The following is a 16,094-nucleotide window of genomic DNA, read 5'->3' on the forward strand; positions in this document are numbered from 1 at the left end:
GGTATCAAAGGGCTGTCACTGGGGATGGCTGTATGCTGTGAGAACATGGTGGGGTGGATGTGTGTGACCCACTGTTTTCAAGGGATGTTCCTGGATGGCTAAATCCCCCAAACTCCCAGCATGAGAAGGATCAAGCTGACTGCTCTGTGTTGACACCTTAAGGCAGTTTCTTCCCCTTCTGCACCTCTCCATCCTGCAAGCCTTTACATTCAGCATTTCACTTCCTCCTTTCTTGTACAGAACAGGCAGATATATTGCAATTTAACTTCTCTCTCTGCTATAATCTGTGTGTCTAGTGAGGTGTCCTGTGTTGTCTCCCTGTGTAGCATGTGTGTAACTGGCAGTCTAATGTCCTGTTGATTTGGGGAAAGTCACCAGGTTAAATCTGCTCATCTTTTCTCCCTCCATGGGCTTCCAAAGAGGATCACTGATTTCCATGAGCCAAAACCACAGCTATCTATAATCCTGAGATTTGGCTCATCTGAAAATTTGTGGTTGATTTTTGACCAACATGGGATCAAAGGGGAAATACAGAATACCAGAGACTAGATAATGTACCTGTTCAACACCATTCACCACACCTCCACTTAGGCTGGTGTGGAAAGGTTTGGGCCCTAAGAAGAGGAGAAATTGAGGAGAGTGGGCTAGATGTAAAAGTCTGATCTAAGTTCCTGGCAGATATAAAGGACAAAAAGTCAAAAGCCACTCTTTGGTGAAGTATGTCCAGCTAACGATTTCCCAGTGAAATAATTTTGCTGTGCCTGATTGCCAACAGAGCACAATTCTAGAAGACAACGGTGCCTAGGCTAGTATAAGAATATAATCACTAAATAAGTGCACATATACAGAATTGAATTATTGTTAATGATGTGATATCAAAGTTTATGAGCAGCTTCCCAGCACCACTGGTAAAATGATTGTGTTTGCACTCAGCTATCACTACCTTGCAATATGTTGCATTGCTTTGCAGCAGCACCTAGCACTCTTGCAGTAGTTGCCAAATTGGGATGGAAGCCCTTGAATGGAAAAAATGAAGTGTTTGGCTGTGTTTCTGTGCCAGTGTAATGGTTCCAGTGTCTTTCACACCTGTACAGGCAAAAGAAGAGTCTGAGTAGAGATCTAAGTATGTGCTCCAGAAAACAAGTGGTGTCCTCTGTGCACAGCTGCTCTCACAGTGCCATGTCCATAAGTGTCTTGTCTTTGTTTATACTTTAAGCATAAGTTATTGTTTGAGTATGTAACTAACACTCAGTCCTGGCTTGTTAGCATCTTGAGCCTGCTGAATTGCAAGGTTAGTTTTTTCCTTATATCGTAATTTGTATATTAGAAGTTTTGATCATGAGAACCAGCTGTGGCAATGAATGCAAGTCATGTCTTGCAAACACATCAGACACTTTGCACTTGGGTTCAGTTCCTGAGTGGTGCTGTTATGAGGGAACTTACATAAGAGTTTGTGGGTTTGTTTATAGTGTAATAATTTTTCTTAGAGAGGTTTAGAGCCCTCTTGGGTTTGATGTCACATGCAATAGACTGAATTCCCCAAAGATCATGCAGCTGAATTAGGAGATACAACAGCAATGATGATGTGTCCTGCCACTGCACTCTCCTTGGACAAGTTGTCTTCAGTTGTGCAGCTTGTTTTGGAGTGTGTATATGTTTTTGATTTTTCTTTTTTAATTATAATTACTGCTTCTTAAGAAAGGCCAATAGCAAGACTGGCAATTTGTGACAGTTCTGGATGGCTCACACTGCTCAAGCTCAAGAAGTTAACTTGTTCCACTGTACTGTATAAACTAAAACAAAACATCTGCATCCCACCTAACCCATTCCCACTAACAAGACCAATGCTTGTAAATACCATGTTTTGTTTTTGTTCCTCACCCTCCCATCACTTTTGTTTTATTCTTTTTTTTTTCCCTTTGTTTTGTTTCCATCCATGTTCCAAACTAGTTTCTAAGCGACGCAAGGCTCACCTGAGGCGCCTGGACCGGCGATGGACGCTGGGAGGGATAGTCAACAGGCAGCAGAGTCGAGGTGAATTCATAGCTTCCTCTGGCACCAGCCACTCAGGGGCCACCAAAAGCCACACTGCTGCCTCAGCAGCTGTGTGTCAGGACCTGCATCTTTGGCACTTTGGTAGTGAGGGGCCAAAGCTCCAGAGTTCAGGTGTGGATTTTGTACATGACAGTTTGAGGGTGGCTCGGAGCTAGGATTAGGCACCCCAGAGCTGGAGGCTGGTCTTCAAGGGTAGCTCTTGCAGTCTGACTTTGTGCTGTTGGGGAAGCTCACATCTGCTGTGTTTTAACTTGGGCATATTTGTGCTCAGTCTTTCCTGCCTCAGTAAGGACAAGTGATACTTTCAGGGCTATTAAAATGAGTTGAATGCCAAAAAGCCGTGGTCGGAGATGTGCACGCTGGAAAAGTGTGTGGTGTGGAAAGGGAAAATCATTCCAGTTGCAGTCCCCTCTCTTCCTTGCAAGCAGTGCTTGGTACTAAAGAGGGACTTGAAAACTTTTGGGAGTTTTTGGCATCAATCCTAGGTATTTAAAATGCCATCAGTAGCAGCATTTTAGTTGGTTTGGTTTGTTCTGTGTTTTTAGCTTTGGCTGGTCTGACAGTGGTATGGCAGGGTAAGGAGGGAACACCTTGTGTTTGGGTGAAGCTGTGTTTGGGTGAAGTCTGAGGAGCCCTATAAGCAAAGTATTTCTTAAAAGCAGGTGAATCATTTGTCCCAGACCAAAGGTATCCCTGTCTATCTCCTGCTCCACTTGGAAAATCATCCAGATGTGTTCATTGCCCTTCGGAAAGGAAAGGTGGGACAAAGCATCATTTGCACCTCTGTAACTTTCAGACAAACTTACTGAGGGAATGGATCCAAATGTAAGCACAAGAGATGATTCCCAGTTAATGGAAAAGGTGCCTTTTCCTATTTAAGGAATGTATTTTTAAAGTGGCAAATTTACTTTCTGGATTTGATATGATACTATGTGCAGACTCCTGTCTCAAGCCCACCCAGCTTTTCAGTGACCTTTAACTTTGTTTCAAATTATTATTGAGGAAACACAAGGACCAAGAGCTGTGTCCTACCTGCCATAGCTTGACCCTGCAGAAACTGAAACTACCTTCAGAAGATAAGGTCTTGCTTCTCAGCCACCAAATGCACTCTGAAGGCACGAAAAAAAATCCTCATAAGCACACGTGCTGTCTTGGGGGAGAAAAAAGTCTGCTTCTTTCTGTGCCCCAACTGTTTGGGAGCTACTAACTTTGCTTTGTGAAACTCTGCTAGATGTTTCCTGGCAGTTTAACTGGGAGAATTTATGGGAATCCATTTTCTAAACAATTTATTTACTGGCGAAAACAAATACATTTTTTCATATTCATACAATATTGCAAACAAAGCTCCATAAAATATTAAGTCTGCATAACCAGTCCCTTAGCGATCAGCTGGTAAGTCTCAAGGACCTAAGTTGCATTCCCAGCTTTTCTCTCTTGCATTCTGGTGCCCACCACCTGTGTGCATCTTCTCCAGACCTGCCCTCTGACCAGTGTCAGTGTCCTCCCTGGCAGTATACCCCAGCACAGGCTCCCCTAATCTCTTCCGTCTTTGCCTTTTTCTTGCTTCATTACAGTTTCTTCCCTATTAGGCCCAAGCAGGGCTGAGGTTTTGAGGGTGTTGGAGAATATGTGCTTTATCTCAGACTGAATCTTGGCACTTGGACTTGGCACAAACTTGAGCAATCTGTGATTTTGTCCAAGGTTTGGGGCACCCTCTGTGACTGAGCTGCTTCTATAAGGTCTCCACAATGTATTTCAGCCACAGCTAGCCAGGCTGGCTAAAAATAAGCTGTTTATTATCATCAGAAATGATAGGTTAGGGAATCCTTACAAGAGCAGGCTTATTGGAAATAAAGAAAGTGACTTGAATAAATGGGCACAAGTTGGGGACAGTGGCTTCATGATCTGGCAGAGCTGCAGCCTGTACAGACATCTACGCCTTCCAAACTGCAGTTGTTGAAAGTATGAGTCTCTCTGGGTGTCCAGCCTGCTGTTCTCTAACAAAACACAGTTTATATGAGGTCAGGAGAGATTTTCTCCCATCTTCCCCTCCCATCCCAGCCCAGAAGACTTCTAACAAGGCCAAATTTGGGTGAATTTGCACTGAAATGACAGAGTGCATGAAGTGTACATATGCATTCCCCTGCCAACCTTCAAGTCCTTGCTCCAAAGCACAGAAGAACTCAAGTTGTTCAAACAGGAGGTTGCCAGAATTGTTCAAAACAAGCAGAACAGCTTCCCCTTCCCCACTTGGCCTCTTCCTTGGAAACAAACTCAATTAAACATTTTGGCTGAAATTCTTCCCACCCAGCAATATTCTGCTTGAAATAGTCCTTGCTGCTGGAAGGGTTAGCTCCAGGAGCTGCCTAGAGTTTAAAAGCAAGCTGTAAAGGATGCCTCCCTTTGTATTTATGCTTGGGTACCACTAATAAGCATTTTTATCAGTTAGGCTTGTGATAGAATCACTTTAAGGCCAGAATCAAAGGAATTAAGCATTGCTTCTGAAGGGCAGAATTTTCTAAGTGACTTGAATATTAAAAACACTGAGAAAGCTGGAGTGCATAAGTGAAGAGTGTTTGCTTCCCTGTTAGACTGTGCCTGATGGGGGAGAATTATTAGGGGTAGCATATGGCTTATTTATTTCTAACCTTTCCAAAGCCATTTGAAGAAGCTAGGCACCTCTGACCTCCAGATATTTGGAATCAATGTTACTGGGTCTGTGAATAAGAAACATGAAAGACAAATTGTTGAATATCATGGTAGTGCTCCTTTTTTAAACCTGAAAAAAACTGCAAAGGGAACAGCTGTAGTCTGTTTCTACAAAGAGAAACAGATGACTTTTGTTGCTGAACTTTTCTCTTTAAAATGGTCTGTGGTGTGCCCAGATCTAAGAGATTACATTGGTTTGTGTTTCTTATGTAGCTGCAAAGCTTGCGGTTTTTTTAATGTTAAATGTGGTACATTTTCTAAACTTTCTTCTATACATTCTGAAACTCCAGTAATACAAATATGGGTTGTGAGGAGAAGCCTGAAAGTTTGTAGTTTTCCTCAGACTTGACACTCATTAGACCTGCAAGCTGCAGAATTCATGTTTTGTACAGGGTTAAATAGTAATTCTACACATGCATTTGGAACTTCCCCTGGAAGGGAACTTAGGATTATTTACAGGCTTAATTTAATAAAAAGTCATTTGTGCTTTTACAGTTTGATTGGTAGAATTGGGATGTTACATGCCTGTCTTTTATGCCAGATATCTGACCTAAGTTATTGCTGCTTTGGTTTTGTGCCCAGTGCTTCCAACTGGAGCAAAAGTTACAATGCAGGAAAGCACTTTAAAGTTATTCATACCAACAATATGGGCTGAATTTCTGCCAAATGAGCCAATTATTTAGGAGTAGCTCCTAGCACAAGGAATGAGCTATTCATTGAAAGAGTTGAAGTTACAACTTCCCACTGTTTGCCTATCTTAGGGAATGAGGGAGCTTGATGGGCAAAGGTAATGTGTAGAGGGAAGGCAGCTGTGTAACCCAGAGGTCTTGATACTTGAACCTCATCCTGAGTTGGTCTTAACACTGGAAGCCCATGTCCTTGCCCAGGTGGGTGGTTCTTCAGCCAGTTTTGTAGCTGTGGAAAGAGCACTTGGTCAGTACTGGTAATCCAGCCTGGCTGATGTGCCTGTGCACTCTTACACTTTCCTGCATCTCACCAGAGCTGCTCTGCCCTCTTTGGCAGCCCCCTCCATGAGACTTCTCCCGTTGTTCTCAGTCTTGCCTGCTTGTGCTTGATGGTGATGAAATGTTTGTCAATCACAGCAGAAGACTGTGAGTGACATTGCTGTGCGAAATCAAACCAGCACAGAACAGCTTCAGCCTTAGTTTGTTCTCTCCTTTGGGTTTTTTTTTTTTTGATTGTTTGTTTGGGTTTGCTTTTACTCTGTTCTCCAAGGAAAGTAGTAAATGCTTATTGGTCCTTGCTTGGTTGAAGTAAGAGCATGCACAATACAAAACTGTTTAGAAGAAATGTCATTGTTGTTCTTTTCTGTCTGTTGGCACAAGGTTTTCTATTATTTAAAACAAAAAGCAGGGAAGGGTAGAGGGACAAAGACTGAAGAGCTTCTGTCTGCAGATGAACACATTTGATAACTGTGGACAGTCATTCTCTCTCTGCATATTTAGGCAAGTGAAACAAAGTCCATGTTGAATTAATGCATTGCTTTCTGGAACAGAGAGACTTTTTCCAGAAGCAGGTCTGACAAAGGGGGGGTGGAGCGGAGGAGTGGGGGAGGGCAAACACAGACTGCTGACAGAGGGGAAAGTATTTTGAAAGAAAATTCTTCTGTGGTTTGGAAGATGTAGGTTTGGGGCTGTTGCATTTTGCTGAGAAATCATTAATTGGCTAATTTCTAGCCCAGTTCCCCCCTATCCCTTCCCCTACCAGCATATCAAACCAGGAGGGGGTCACAGAAAGCTGGGGGCATGTACAAGCACCAGCTGAGCAAAGGAAATGATTCCCTTATTTGGTTGGCTCCTGAAGCGCTGCTGATAGCTTCCACGCTTATTAATGGAGGCAGAAAAGAGAAAACTTACAAAATAGAGGTGAAAGAGAGGAATACGAACTGGGACTCTCAGAACTTGGAAGCAGAAATGTCTGAGCACTGGCTCTTTGCCTGGGAAAGATGAGAGTGATTGTGCAGGGCTGGAAACGTGCGTGGTATTTTAGCTGCTTAAAGGCAAGGCTCCTGTCCCAAAGAGTTTACAGCCTAAACAAAGAGAAGGAGATCCGTGCATCAAAGGAACGTGGGCAAGTGGCAATTTGGCATGAATCTTCTTGCAAGTGTAAAATGATCCTTCTTCAGTATTTTTAAAAGCTTTTAGAGAAGGACTAAAACTAAGTTTGTTTGGGAAGGCAGGAAATCAGGTAGGTAAGGCTTGTTTTAGGAAGGATTTGAGAGCTTTGGGTTATTTGATACCATCAAAGAAGGAGCCTGCTCAGGTTGATGAGGCATCATATGAAAGGCATGAGGCTGAGTGGGAAAAGATCACAGAATCTGAAGGAGCTGGAAATCCCCATGAACGTGTGAGTATGTGTAGTAGGGCATTAAAGCATGGCACAGCACACAGGCTTGAAAATTCAAGATGGAACAACTGAATTGGGAATGCACTTGGTAGGAGTCTGGTTGAAATGCCAGAGTGCTGCTGTGCCAAGAGCCTTCTGCAGGAGCAGTGTGTGTGGAAAGGCTGGGAAGGGAGCAAAGGAGGCAGGAGGTGGCTGTAGTGGCTGTGCAAAAGTCACTGAAGGGCCAGTGAGGAGCAGCAGTGGTGGAGAACTTGGAAAATGTCGGGGCAAGTCTGTCACCTTGGTGATGGACTGGGAGGAATCTGAAATAATCAGTGCCAAGGGAACTGGGATGATAGAATAAGGAAGATTTTGAAAGAGCTGCTGAAGCTCTGTTACAGCTCGAGCTGTAAAACCATAGGTCTGCTTTTCTTGACCTGACATTAAGTATAAATCCAGACAGCCAGAGGAGGGACCAAGCTGCCATTTCAAGACATCTCTTAACTTCAATGTAGAGTGTGTGTGTGTATGTGCTCAGTCACACATGCAAAACATGGAATTCTGGTTTGACAGATGGGATTGGAGGAGCCTCACAGGTTGTCAAGTTCAGTGTCTTGCTTTGTCAGCCAAGCAGGTACAATTTCTTCAGGAGGGAATGGAGCTTCATCTTAGCTGTCCTGAAGTTTTTCCTGTGGGAGAGGTGTCCTAACAGATTACCTGGTATGTAAAATGCCAAAACCAATGCTTAAAAATTCTTCTGAGATTCTCCTTTTACTACTTTACAGAAATGCATCAGGTGAAACAAAAGAAAACTTAGTCAGAAATAGGTTGTTTAAAGGGAATGTGTTGGAATGTACTCAACTGCTCACCATGTGCAAGCTGCAATCCTACACAAAAGGAAAAAAAAAGCACAGTTGTCAAGGTCTGCAATTATCCAAAAATAATTGCCATTGACATTAAGTCCTCCTAAAATTTAAGAAGTCAAATGTCTCATCCCTCATTTTTCTGCAGCCAGTATGTTGTATCACAGCTAGTGAACAGGCTGGGCAAGACAGAAGAAATATTTCAGTACTCATTATGCTGTGACTGCAGAGGTGATCTTTTGCTACATGATGAGCATTGCCAAGGTGGCTGCAGGTCATCTTGCTCTGTTGTAAATCATATGATGGTTTAATGGCTGTATTATAAATTCTTTTTATGTGAAAAGTTGCACTTCATTAAGCTTCCTCTTAAAATGGGTGGGACAAGAAACATGGGTGTGCTTAAACTGTCCTAGCCAGGTTTTAGATCAAATTTTGTATGGATTGTCTTGACTCTGCTCTGTATTCAAAACTGTTTTTAAAGTGGCTTTTTGGTTTTAGAGCTATTGCTGTTTAGGTATAGAAGAGGCCTCAGCTTGGCAAAACACTGTGGTGTTGCTGGAGGAACACGAAATGGTTGTGTTTTTGTTTTGGTGGGGTTTTTTATTTTCTTTTCTTTTTGCTCCTTTTGTCCTCTTCTAGTGGTTACAGAAGGACATTAAATGTTAGCACCTTGTGAAAAAGTGATCCATAACACTCAAACACCGGTGATTTCCTTGTACCAGGTCTGTTGTGTCCATCTGTATTGACCATGTAGTGTGTGTGGCTGTCATGCAGGGCACAGTACAGCTCAGATCCTTTGTCCTGTATATGTGCACACCTTCCAGCTGGACAGCCCTACCTGTGCTGCATTTTCTGAGGGAAAATCTTTGTTGCTAGAAAAAGCCCCCCCTGTAGTACTGTGGGCTGTTCCAAGGACACAGGTACTGTTCTCTGCTGTCCGTGCTGTTTTCCCAGTGATCCACCAAGATCTGTCCCTATATTTTGGTCCCAGTTCTCTACTGTATTTCTTCAGGAGATTTTAGGTAGAACCAGAGCAAAATAAAAGCCTGCCTTCTTTGGGAAGGAGGAAAGGAAAGAGGAGAAAGGTACGCTGGTAGGGAATTGAGGCTTTGGAATAGGTAGTGGACTGAGCACTGGTTGCCACAGTGTCTGGGAGGGCTGGGCAGAGCACAGCTACAGCAGCAAGGTATGAGCTGGGTGGTTGAAATAGTGCAAAAATTCTGGTTGTGTGTATTTTAAATAGTGTCTGTGTGTGGGGAGGAGAGGGAGTGACACATAGTAATCCTTTCCGTCCGACCTTAGTAGGTTGCAGTTGGATAATGCTTAATGTGGCAGATGTGTATGGTAGCTCTTTGCCAAATGGGCTTTACCTCTTCATGCCTGCCTTGTTTGGATTTACTGGGGCAGCTCAAAATCCAGAGAGGAACCTCCTTCAGCTCAGCCGAGCAAGGTGTCTTTGGCCTGCAAATTAGTGATAAAGGAATGGGAGTGAAGTTGGCAATTAATAGATCTCTGGATGTCACTCATTAAGAACAGAGCTGCCTTCTTGCCATTTTTAGCTCAAAGGGGGTTGGACTTTGATCCCATGGTTTTTGAATGCAGCCTTTTAGCTGGTGTGTGTGCTTTGTAGCATGTAGTAAAGTTTATTCTGCCCACTTGACCTCAACACTGAGGTTGATGTAACAGAAGCTGCAGCTGGGGAATACGAATTATCCTTTTGTTTGTCTTTTTTTTTTTCCCCTGGTAATGCTTAAGTCAAAACTTAATGAACCAAAATTATATGCTTTTGTATTCTCTGTAGATCTGGGCATATAACTTCAATGGTAGGTCTGAGATGGTTCACTGACTTCTGTTTTATACTCTTGCCTGTCACAGAAGCTGAATGAAGGCAGCATGATAGATCAGATTTGTCAGTGTAACTCAGAGCAGTGTCATTCTGCTGTCTGACGCTCTGCTGATTCTCTCATGAAACCATTTATCTATGTTAAGTCTTTACAGTAACTTTACATATCAGTCATGAAGTGTCAAATATCTTTTCTTAAAGACTTTTGAATAATAATCTGATATGTTGAATGCTATTATCAGTCCTCTTCAGTGACACATCCACTGATAGTTCCCTTGCTCCCTTCAGCAAATCTTGGTTTATACAAAATGTCCACTGGCTAGAGATAATCTTTGAGAAACAAAACAGAATTTACACGTTGATTACAAGGAGGCCCATATCTCCAGTTTGTTTAAGTTACAAACCTCATGTATGTTTGTGGTATCTCCTGCAACATTGACAGAAACCAAATGTGTGTAATCTTGAAAATGTAATTTTTGCTGTCAAAGTACTTTGGAAGGGGAAATTGTAATGGTGGCTTCCTGGCTTTTATCTGTAGGCTTAAAAATAGAGCTGCCAAACAAAAACATTTTGGGACCTTCTTTTCTAGAGTTGATTTTTAACACTTTTAATTGTCTTGCTTCATGGGAGATCCTTTTTCTCTCTCTTCCCTCCTTATTTCCATGCACTCATTTTTTTTTTTATTTCTCCTGTATAGGGAGGAGTCACCTAAAGGGCTTTATTCTCAAAAAGCAGTAGTCTTGAGTTGACTGAAGATGTAAGCAGTGAAGGTGCTCATGGACAGAATGAGACAGTGGCAGTTCAGAAGAGCCTTACTGTTTCTTCTGAGTGATCAGCCTCCAGTGCTGTTGGTTTTGATGGGTGACCACTGTCTCAGTTCCTCAGACACAAGTTTGGAAAGTTGTGTAGGAAGCTAGGAATGAGCACCCTGTGCATGGTTATCTGCAGAAGAAGCGAAGCCACATCCCTGAGGAGTGAGACCACTCTGCCCAACAAGAGGAGCCAAATAGCTGGCTTTAGCTGAAGCAGAGCCTGGTGTTTGTGTGGAGGAAAAATAGAATAAACACAGCAATTTCTGTGGGAGTTGTAGTGGCATGGGTGACCTCTGACAGCCTGGGTTATAAAGCAGCTTTGGTGTGGGGGAAAGAAAAAAGAGGGCCTTCTTCCAAGACTCAGCAAATATATGCTTAGCTCAGTATTACTGTCCTAGAAACATGCCTGGAAGTGTCTGAAACAATGTGTATCTGGACAGAGCAGCTCTGAACTTTCCCTTGGCCCTTGCAGGGACAAGATGTAGCTGCCCAGGGGTCTTCTGCAGTTCAGTTTAGTGCTTTGCATGCAGTGGAAACCAGATATGGAGCTCCTTCTGCAACAGACTTGAAAATAGAGGAAAAATTAGTTCAGTTCTACCACCCAGAGCAGAAACCTAGCTAGGAAATGTCTCCTGTCCTGTGACTTGGAAGCTGGGATTTCATTTGCCAGGTTTCATTTTTCAGGCCCCATCTTGTAGTGGAGTATTTCTGTGGGGAAGGTGCCATGAGCTGATGGTGCTAATTACAAACTAGCTAGAATTTCTTACCAGTGGTAAGCCAGTTAAGCTGCCCTCCTAGGGGAGAGCAGCAGAGAGTCTTTTCCTCTTGGTAGCAAAGGTTTTGACAGATTTTGCCCCATCAGTTAGAAGCATCCAAACGTGACCAGTCAAGGAACTTGACTTCAGAGATGTGGCTTTGCTGAATTCGCTGCCACCTTATGCTCTGTCAACATTATTTGCCCTTTTCTGAGGTATTACTTCTTACTTTGTCTCAGCAAAGGTTTTGGTTTATTTTTCATTAAAGTTTCCATGCTTCACCCAGCAACAAAATGCAGTTGAGCCACAAAACCAAACAGCTGCTTGGATCTGTTTTAGTCTCTTTAAGAGAGCTCGCTTCAAGCTGCTGCAGCCTTTTCATAGCTCCTTTGTTCTGCAGTGATCAGGACTTTGGATTCACTTTACTTCCTGCCCATTCCTCTGCACTGACAGCCCTCCATTTATTCTTCCCTGCCTTGTTGTGTCTGCTGGTAGGAAGTGCTAGGAAGGCTGGCTGGGGTGCACTTAATTGCTTGCCTTCCCTGCCTTTAATCTAGCTACAGAAATGCATGCTGTCACATGCTCCATAGTTTGGGTTGAGGAGAGGGGTTTTCTGACACTTTCCATGTCTGCTGCTGCAGAGGAAGGATGGAAGTTCAAGTTTTCAATGGCAGGTGTAATTTTTTAAGCTCCAGAGAGAAAGGTTGACCTTGAGCATAATGGGAATGCTGCAGTAAATGACTCCTGGGTAGGTGGAAGAAGATGTTGAGAAGTGTCTGTTCTGCTCTGCTTATTGGCTTGCTCTCAGCAAGTCTGCTTAAAACCTCTGCCCAGCTGGGAAGGGGATAGATGCTGGAGATGAATAGGGATGCTAAGTTTTTGGCTCCAACACTGTACTTGAAATCCAGTCTGTGCTTTTGAAGTGTGTGTCTTAGTTCTGGCTCTCCCTCCTTCACCAGTGTCACACGTGCATTTCTCTGGAGTCAGATTTAGCAAAAGTATGTTTGTGAAACACTTCACAACCTATGAATGCAAATGCTGTATTGCCTCCTGTCATAGGCAAACCACTTTTGTTCTTCTGTCACTTTTTTTTCAATGTTTCAAGCTCGTTGCTGTAGACCTATGCTGCTTGGGAGGTGCAAGGAGAGCAGCGTGCTGGGCCAGCCCCTCTGGGCTGGGGAGATGTGTCCCTCTGGGGATGCAGTGCTCGGGTTTCAGTAACACAATGCTTCGTGCAGCCATGTGTGTGTGCAAAGAGCCAACTGGCTGCAGCTCCCGCCGTGATGCTTGGCTGATTTGGCAGCAGGATTGATTCTGTCAAGTTACAGTATGGGAGTTAAGTCCAGCTTCAAATCCTTTCCCTTACCCGCTCGAGGAACTGGGAGGGAGGAGGGAAGAAGAGGGGGGAGCTCTCTGGGGACTTTGTGTCATTATTGGCATGGAAACATTTTGTGATTATCAGCAGCAGGGTAGTGGCAAGGGGCTGATTATCTGTCATGTCGTCAGCGTAAATAACCAGTGGGCCCCTGAGCAGGGCTCCGCCTCTGTAATGGCTTCACGTAATCGCTGCATAACAGTTTAAAAGCAAGCAGTGCAGAAAACCAGCTGGACTGATCCTGACCCTAACTGATGTTGCCTTTTCTCCCCTCACCAGAAGAGAAATATGTCACTATCCAGCCATACGCCAGCCAGGGGAAGGATGAGATTGGGTTCGAAAAAGGGGTCACCGTGGAGGTCATCCAGAAGAACCTGGAAGGATGGTGGTACATCAGGTAAAGAGACCGTGCAACCTGCAGAAACTGTGACAATGAGATTTTCTGATCATTCACTGAATGTTAGCATTTAAATCATTCTGTAGCTGGACAGGGAAGCCCAAATTGTTCATAATGCCTCTTGAAGAAATGTAAAGAAAAGTCTGAGGCAATAGAATGGTGACTAAAGTAACACTACAGTGTCTGCAAAGGCTGTGGACCATTCCAGTGAGGAAATGCCTTAACTTGCAGTTTTAGAGGGCTTTTTCTTGCTTCAAGTTAAAAGCCAATATCTGAGTTAAGATCTGTGAGATGTAACAAGGCTTTCTGTTGTATATAATTTTAATGTATTTCTAGTATAAGAGTTATTCTGCAACCTATTTAAATCTATTTATAGCAATGCTGAAAGGGTCATTGTGATCTCTTGAGCTGTTTGGGGCAGGTAGTGCTACTTTTAGGGACACAAGATCAGTTTGCTGGCTATAGCCCTTGTGCAAGCTTACCCATGGTTTCAGCTAATTTGCTTTGATTTTTGTCTGTCTACATTGGATATTCCTAATGTAGAGGGACTGCATTCCAAGGGCAGGTGAAAGTTGTTATTGTATATCATATTTTGTTATGTAGTTGGAACAGCAGTCCTAGCAGAGAGTTTTGACTTAAGAATCTCCTTTGTAAATGCTTATGGGGAGACTGTAGGTTAGATATTGTCTCAGTGATGTAGGGTGTCAGGATGAGCACTTGATGAGAGTTTTCTTCATCTAGGTTCACACAGCATTTAGGTTTTAGTGCTCTTCTGTGGTTCTGCCCCTTGTCTTGTATCTGTGTGGGAACCTCTCAGTCCTGTGACATCCAATTCCTCTTCAAACAAGATGTGATACAACAAGTAGCTTAAAATGGAGGTTTATCCCTCAGCAGTGCAGAACATCTCACATAGTCATCTTTTTCCATTCAACATATAATTATAGTGCTTTTTTCCTCTCTCCTTCCCCAAGTTATAGCTTGCTTTTGTTTGAACGCTGCTTGATTTATTGGCTATGGATGAGGACTGTGAAAATGCTGACTGAAGCACTGTTGTTGTTCTTCTTGATTTCCCTTACTTAGAAGAAAAAAAATCTCACTTTTCTGTCTAATGATCCCATGGAGCAAATAAGCTAATAAAGATAGCAGTGGAGCCAGGAAGGCACTCTAGATAGGAGGAGCTCAAAAATGCCTGGGTTTGGTCAGGTCACATTTTTTTCTCTGTTAATTGCCTACAGAAGTGGAATCCAAAGTTTCGGATTGGGGAGTCAACAATGTAGGTTTTTCTGAGGGGAAAACCATTGCAAGTTTATTTTTTTATTTTATTTCTGCAATGTAGCCTGGTTACTACTGTAGGTTTCCCTTTGTCATATTAGCACTCCTACAATTAGTTGGATATTTTTCCCCTTTTTCTCACACACCTCTTTGAGTCAACCCAAAAGACACATTTTTTGGTATGCCAGGAGTGCATTCTGGAGCATGATGGCACTTGCTGCAGTGGTTTCCATGGCATCTCCATTCATGGCAATCTGCTGGAAGGACAGTGGATACCCCAGCCACCCTGTGGTGGTTGGGGATTGCAGCATGTGCTTGGCATTTTTGGAAGAGGCATTTTCATTTAAGAAACCCCTCCTCTTATTGGAAGCTGTTATGTGCTCCCCATGTATGTGACAAGTATATGGGGTGCCAGCTGTGCTCCTCTCCACTGCACTGTGCTACTTTCCTCCTGGAGGATTAAACTCTTAGAAACAGGGGTTTTTTCCCATGGGCAACACTTCCAGAAGTGCTGATGATGTGATCCATCCCTGCAGGCTGGTCCTTTGCAGCCTGGGTAGCTGATCTCCAGCTTGTTGTGCTGTTTGTTACATGTAGGCTGCCCTGAATTCGGTTTTGAACCCCTCAGAAAAGGATTCCCTTCCTGCAGAAATTTGCTTCTCTGAGTATTGAGTGCCTTTGAAGGAGCAGCCCCTCCTCCTCTTGTGAGTGTGAGGGGAGAGGGAGCAGGAGGAGAATGCAGTTGAACCCTGGGCTGGATAACAGACTGAACACACACTTCAGTGTGTAGAGAGAAAAACAAATCCAGTAGTTTGTAAATGAAATCCACCTTAAAGACATTAGCTTGTTCCACCTTAAATATGTAATTTCTCCAAATTCTTGGCCATGTGCTGATCCTCATTTCCTGTCCCTCTTTTTCTTTTCTTTCTTTTTTTTTTCTTTTTTTTTTATTATTATTTTTTTTTATTTCCCTACTTTGCTTCCCTCTGGAGTAATTCCAGTGCTCTGGAGCTGGAAAGCAGATGTGACTCTCAGACTTACAGAGGCACTTCTGACTTTTTTTAACATTCCTATGGTTTCAATCCATTTTTTCCTTCATGTAATATAAACAGGGAGGGTTTTGGAAGCATGAAGGAACCAAATCACTGCACCTAATTCTAAGACCCTCCCAATTCAGTGCTGTACAAGCTAGAGGCAATATTGGTGTCTGTCTTTATGCTGCCCCACATGCATTATGACTTTAAAAAGAAATCAGGACTAGGGAGAAATGAAAGAAAGGCTCTGTCCTGGGATCCTGCTTACAGCTGTATTGAGTTCAGTAGATCTGTGCTTCCCAGTGTGCCCATAGCTGGCATCAGCATCCCTCATTTAAATCTTACTTTGTCTCCAGGTGGCAGCAACAGATACAATCTTGTGGTGCCCAAGTGGACTGACTTCAGGGCAAGTTGGTACCAATATGCTACATAAAGCTTTTTTTATTTGCCTCCATGTCCTTCATTTGTGGCTGCTCTGAGCCTCAGCCCATGAGAATGAAGCAAAGCTGGGAGGTGCTGGCAGCACTGAAATGAGGAGGAGTCTAGGATGGGGTTTCAAGTGTCTGCAGTAGGTTCTGAATATAAAGGAAGGAAGGATACTTGTCAGTCAACTCTGAAGATGTGAAATTAAAA

The 16,094-nt window shown here is 43.3% G+C and overlaps 1 protein-coding gene across 3 annotated transcripts in view; it reads left to right on the top strand.

Moving 5' to 3' along the window:
• The window catches only part of SH3PXD2A (SH3 and PX domains 2A), a 247,934-nt gene that overhangs the window by 212,070 nt on the left and 19,770 nt on the right, over positions 1-16,094 (top strand). For all 3 annotated transcript variants that reach the window (XM_041461000.1, XM_041461001.1, XM_041461002.1), the window contains 2 exons: positions 1,951-2,034; positions 13,038-13,155. In XM_041461000.1, coding sequence (XP_041316934.1) covers positions 1,951-2,034; positions 13,038-13,155 — 202 coding nt within the window. The remainder of the gene's footprint in view (positions 1-1,950; positions 2,035-13,037; positions 13,156-16,094) is intronic.

Source organism: Pyrgilauda ruficollis, unplaced genomic scaffold (assembly GCF_017590135.1).
Source record: "Pyrgilauda ruficollis isolate IOZ18807 unplaced genomic scaffold, ASM1759013v1 scaffold15, whole genome shotgun sequence".
Taxonomy (NCBI): Eukaryota; Metazoa; Chordata; class Aves; order Passeriformes; family Passeridae; genus Pyrgilauda; species Pyrgilauda ruficollis.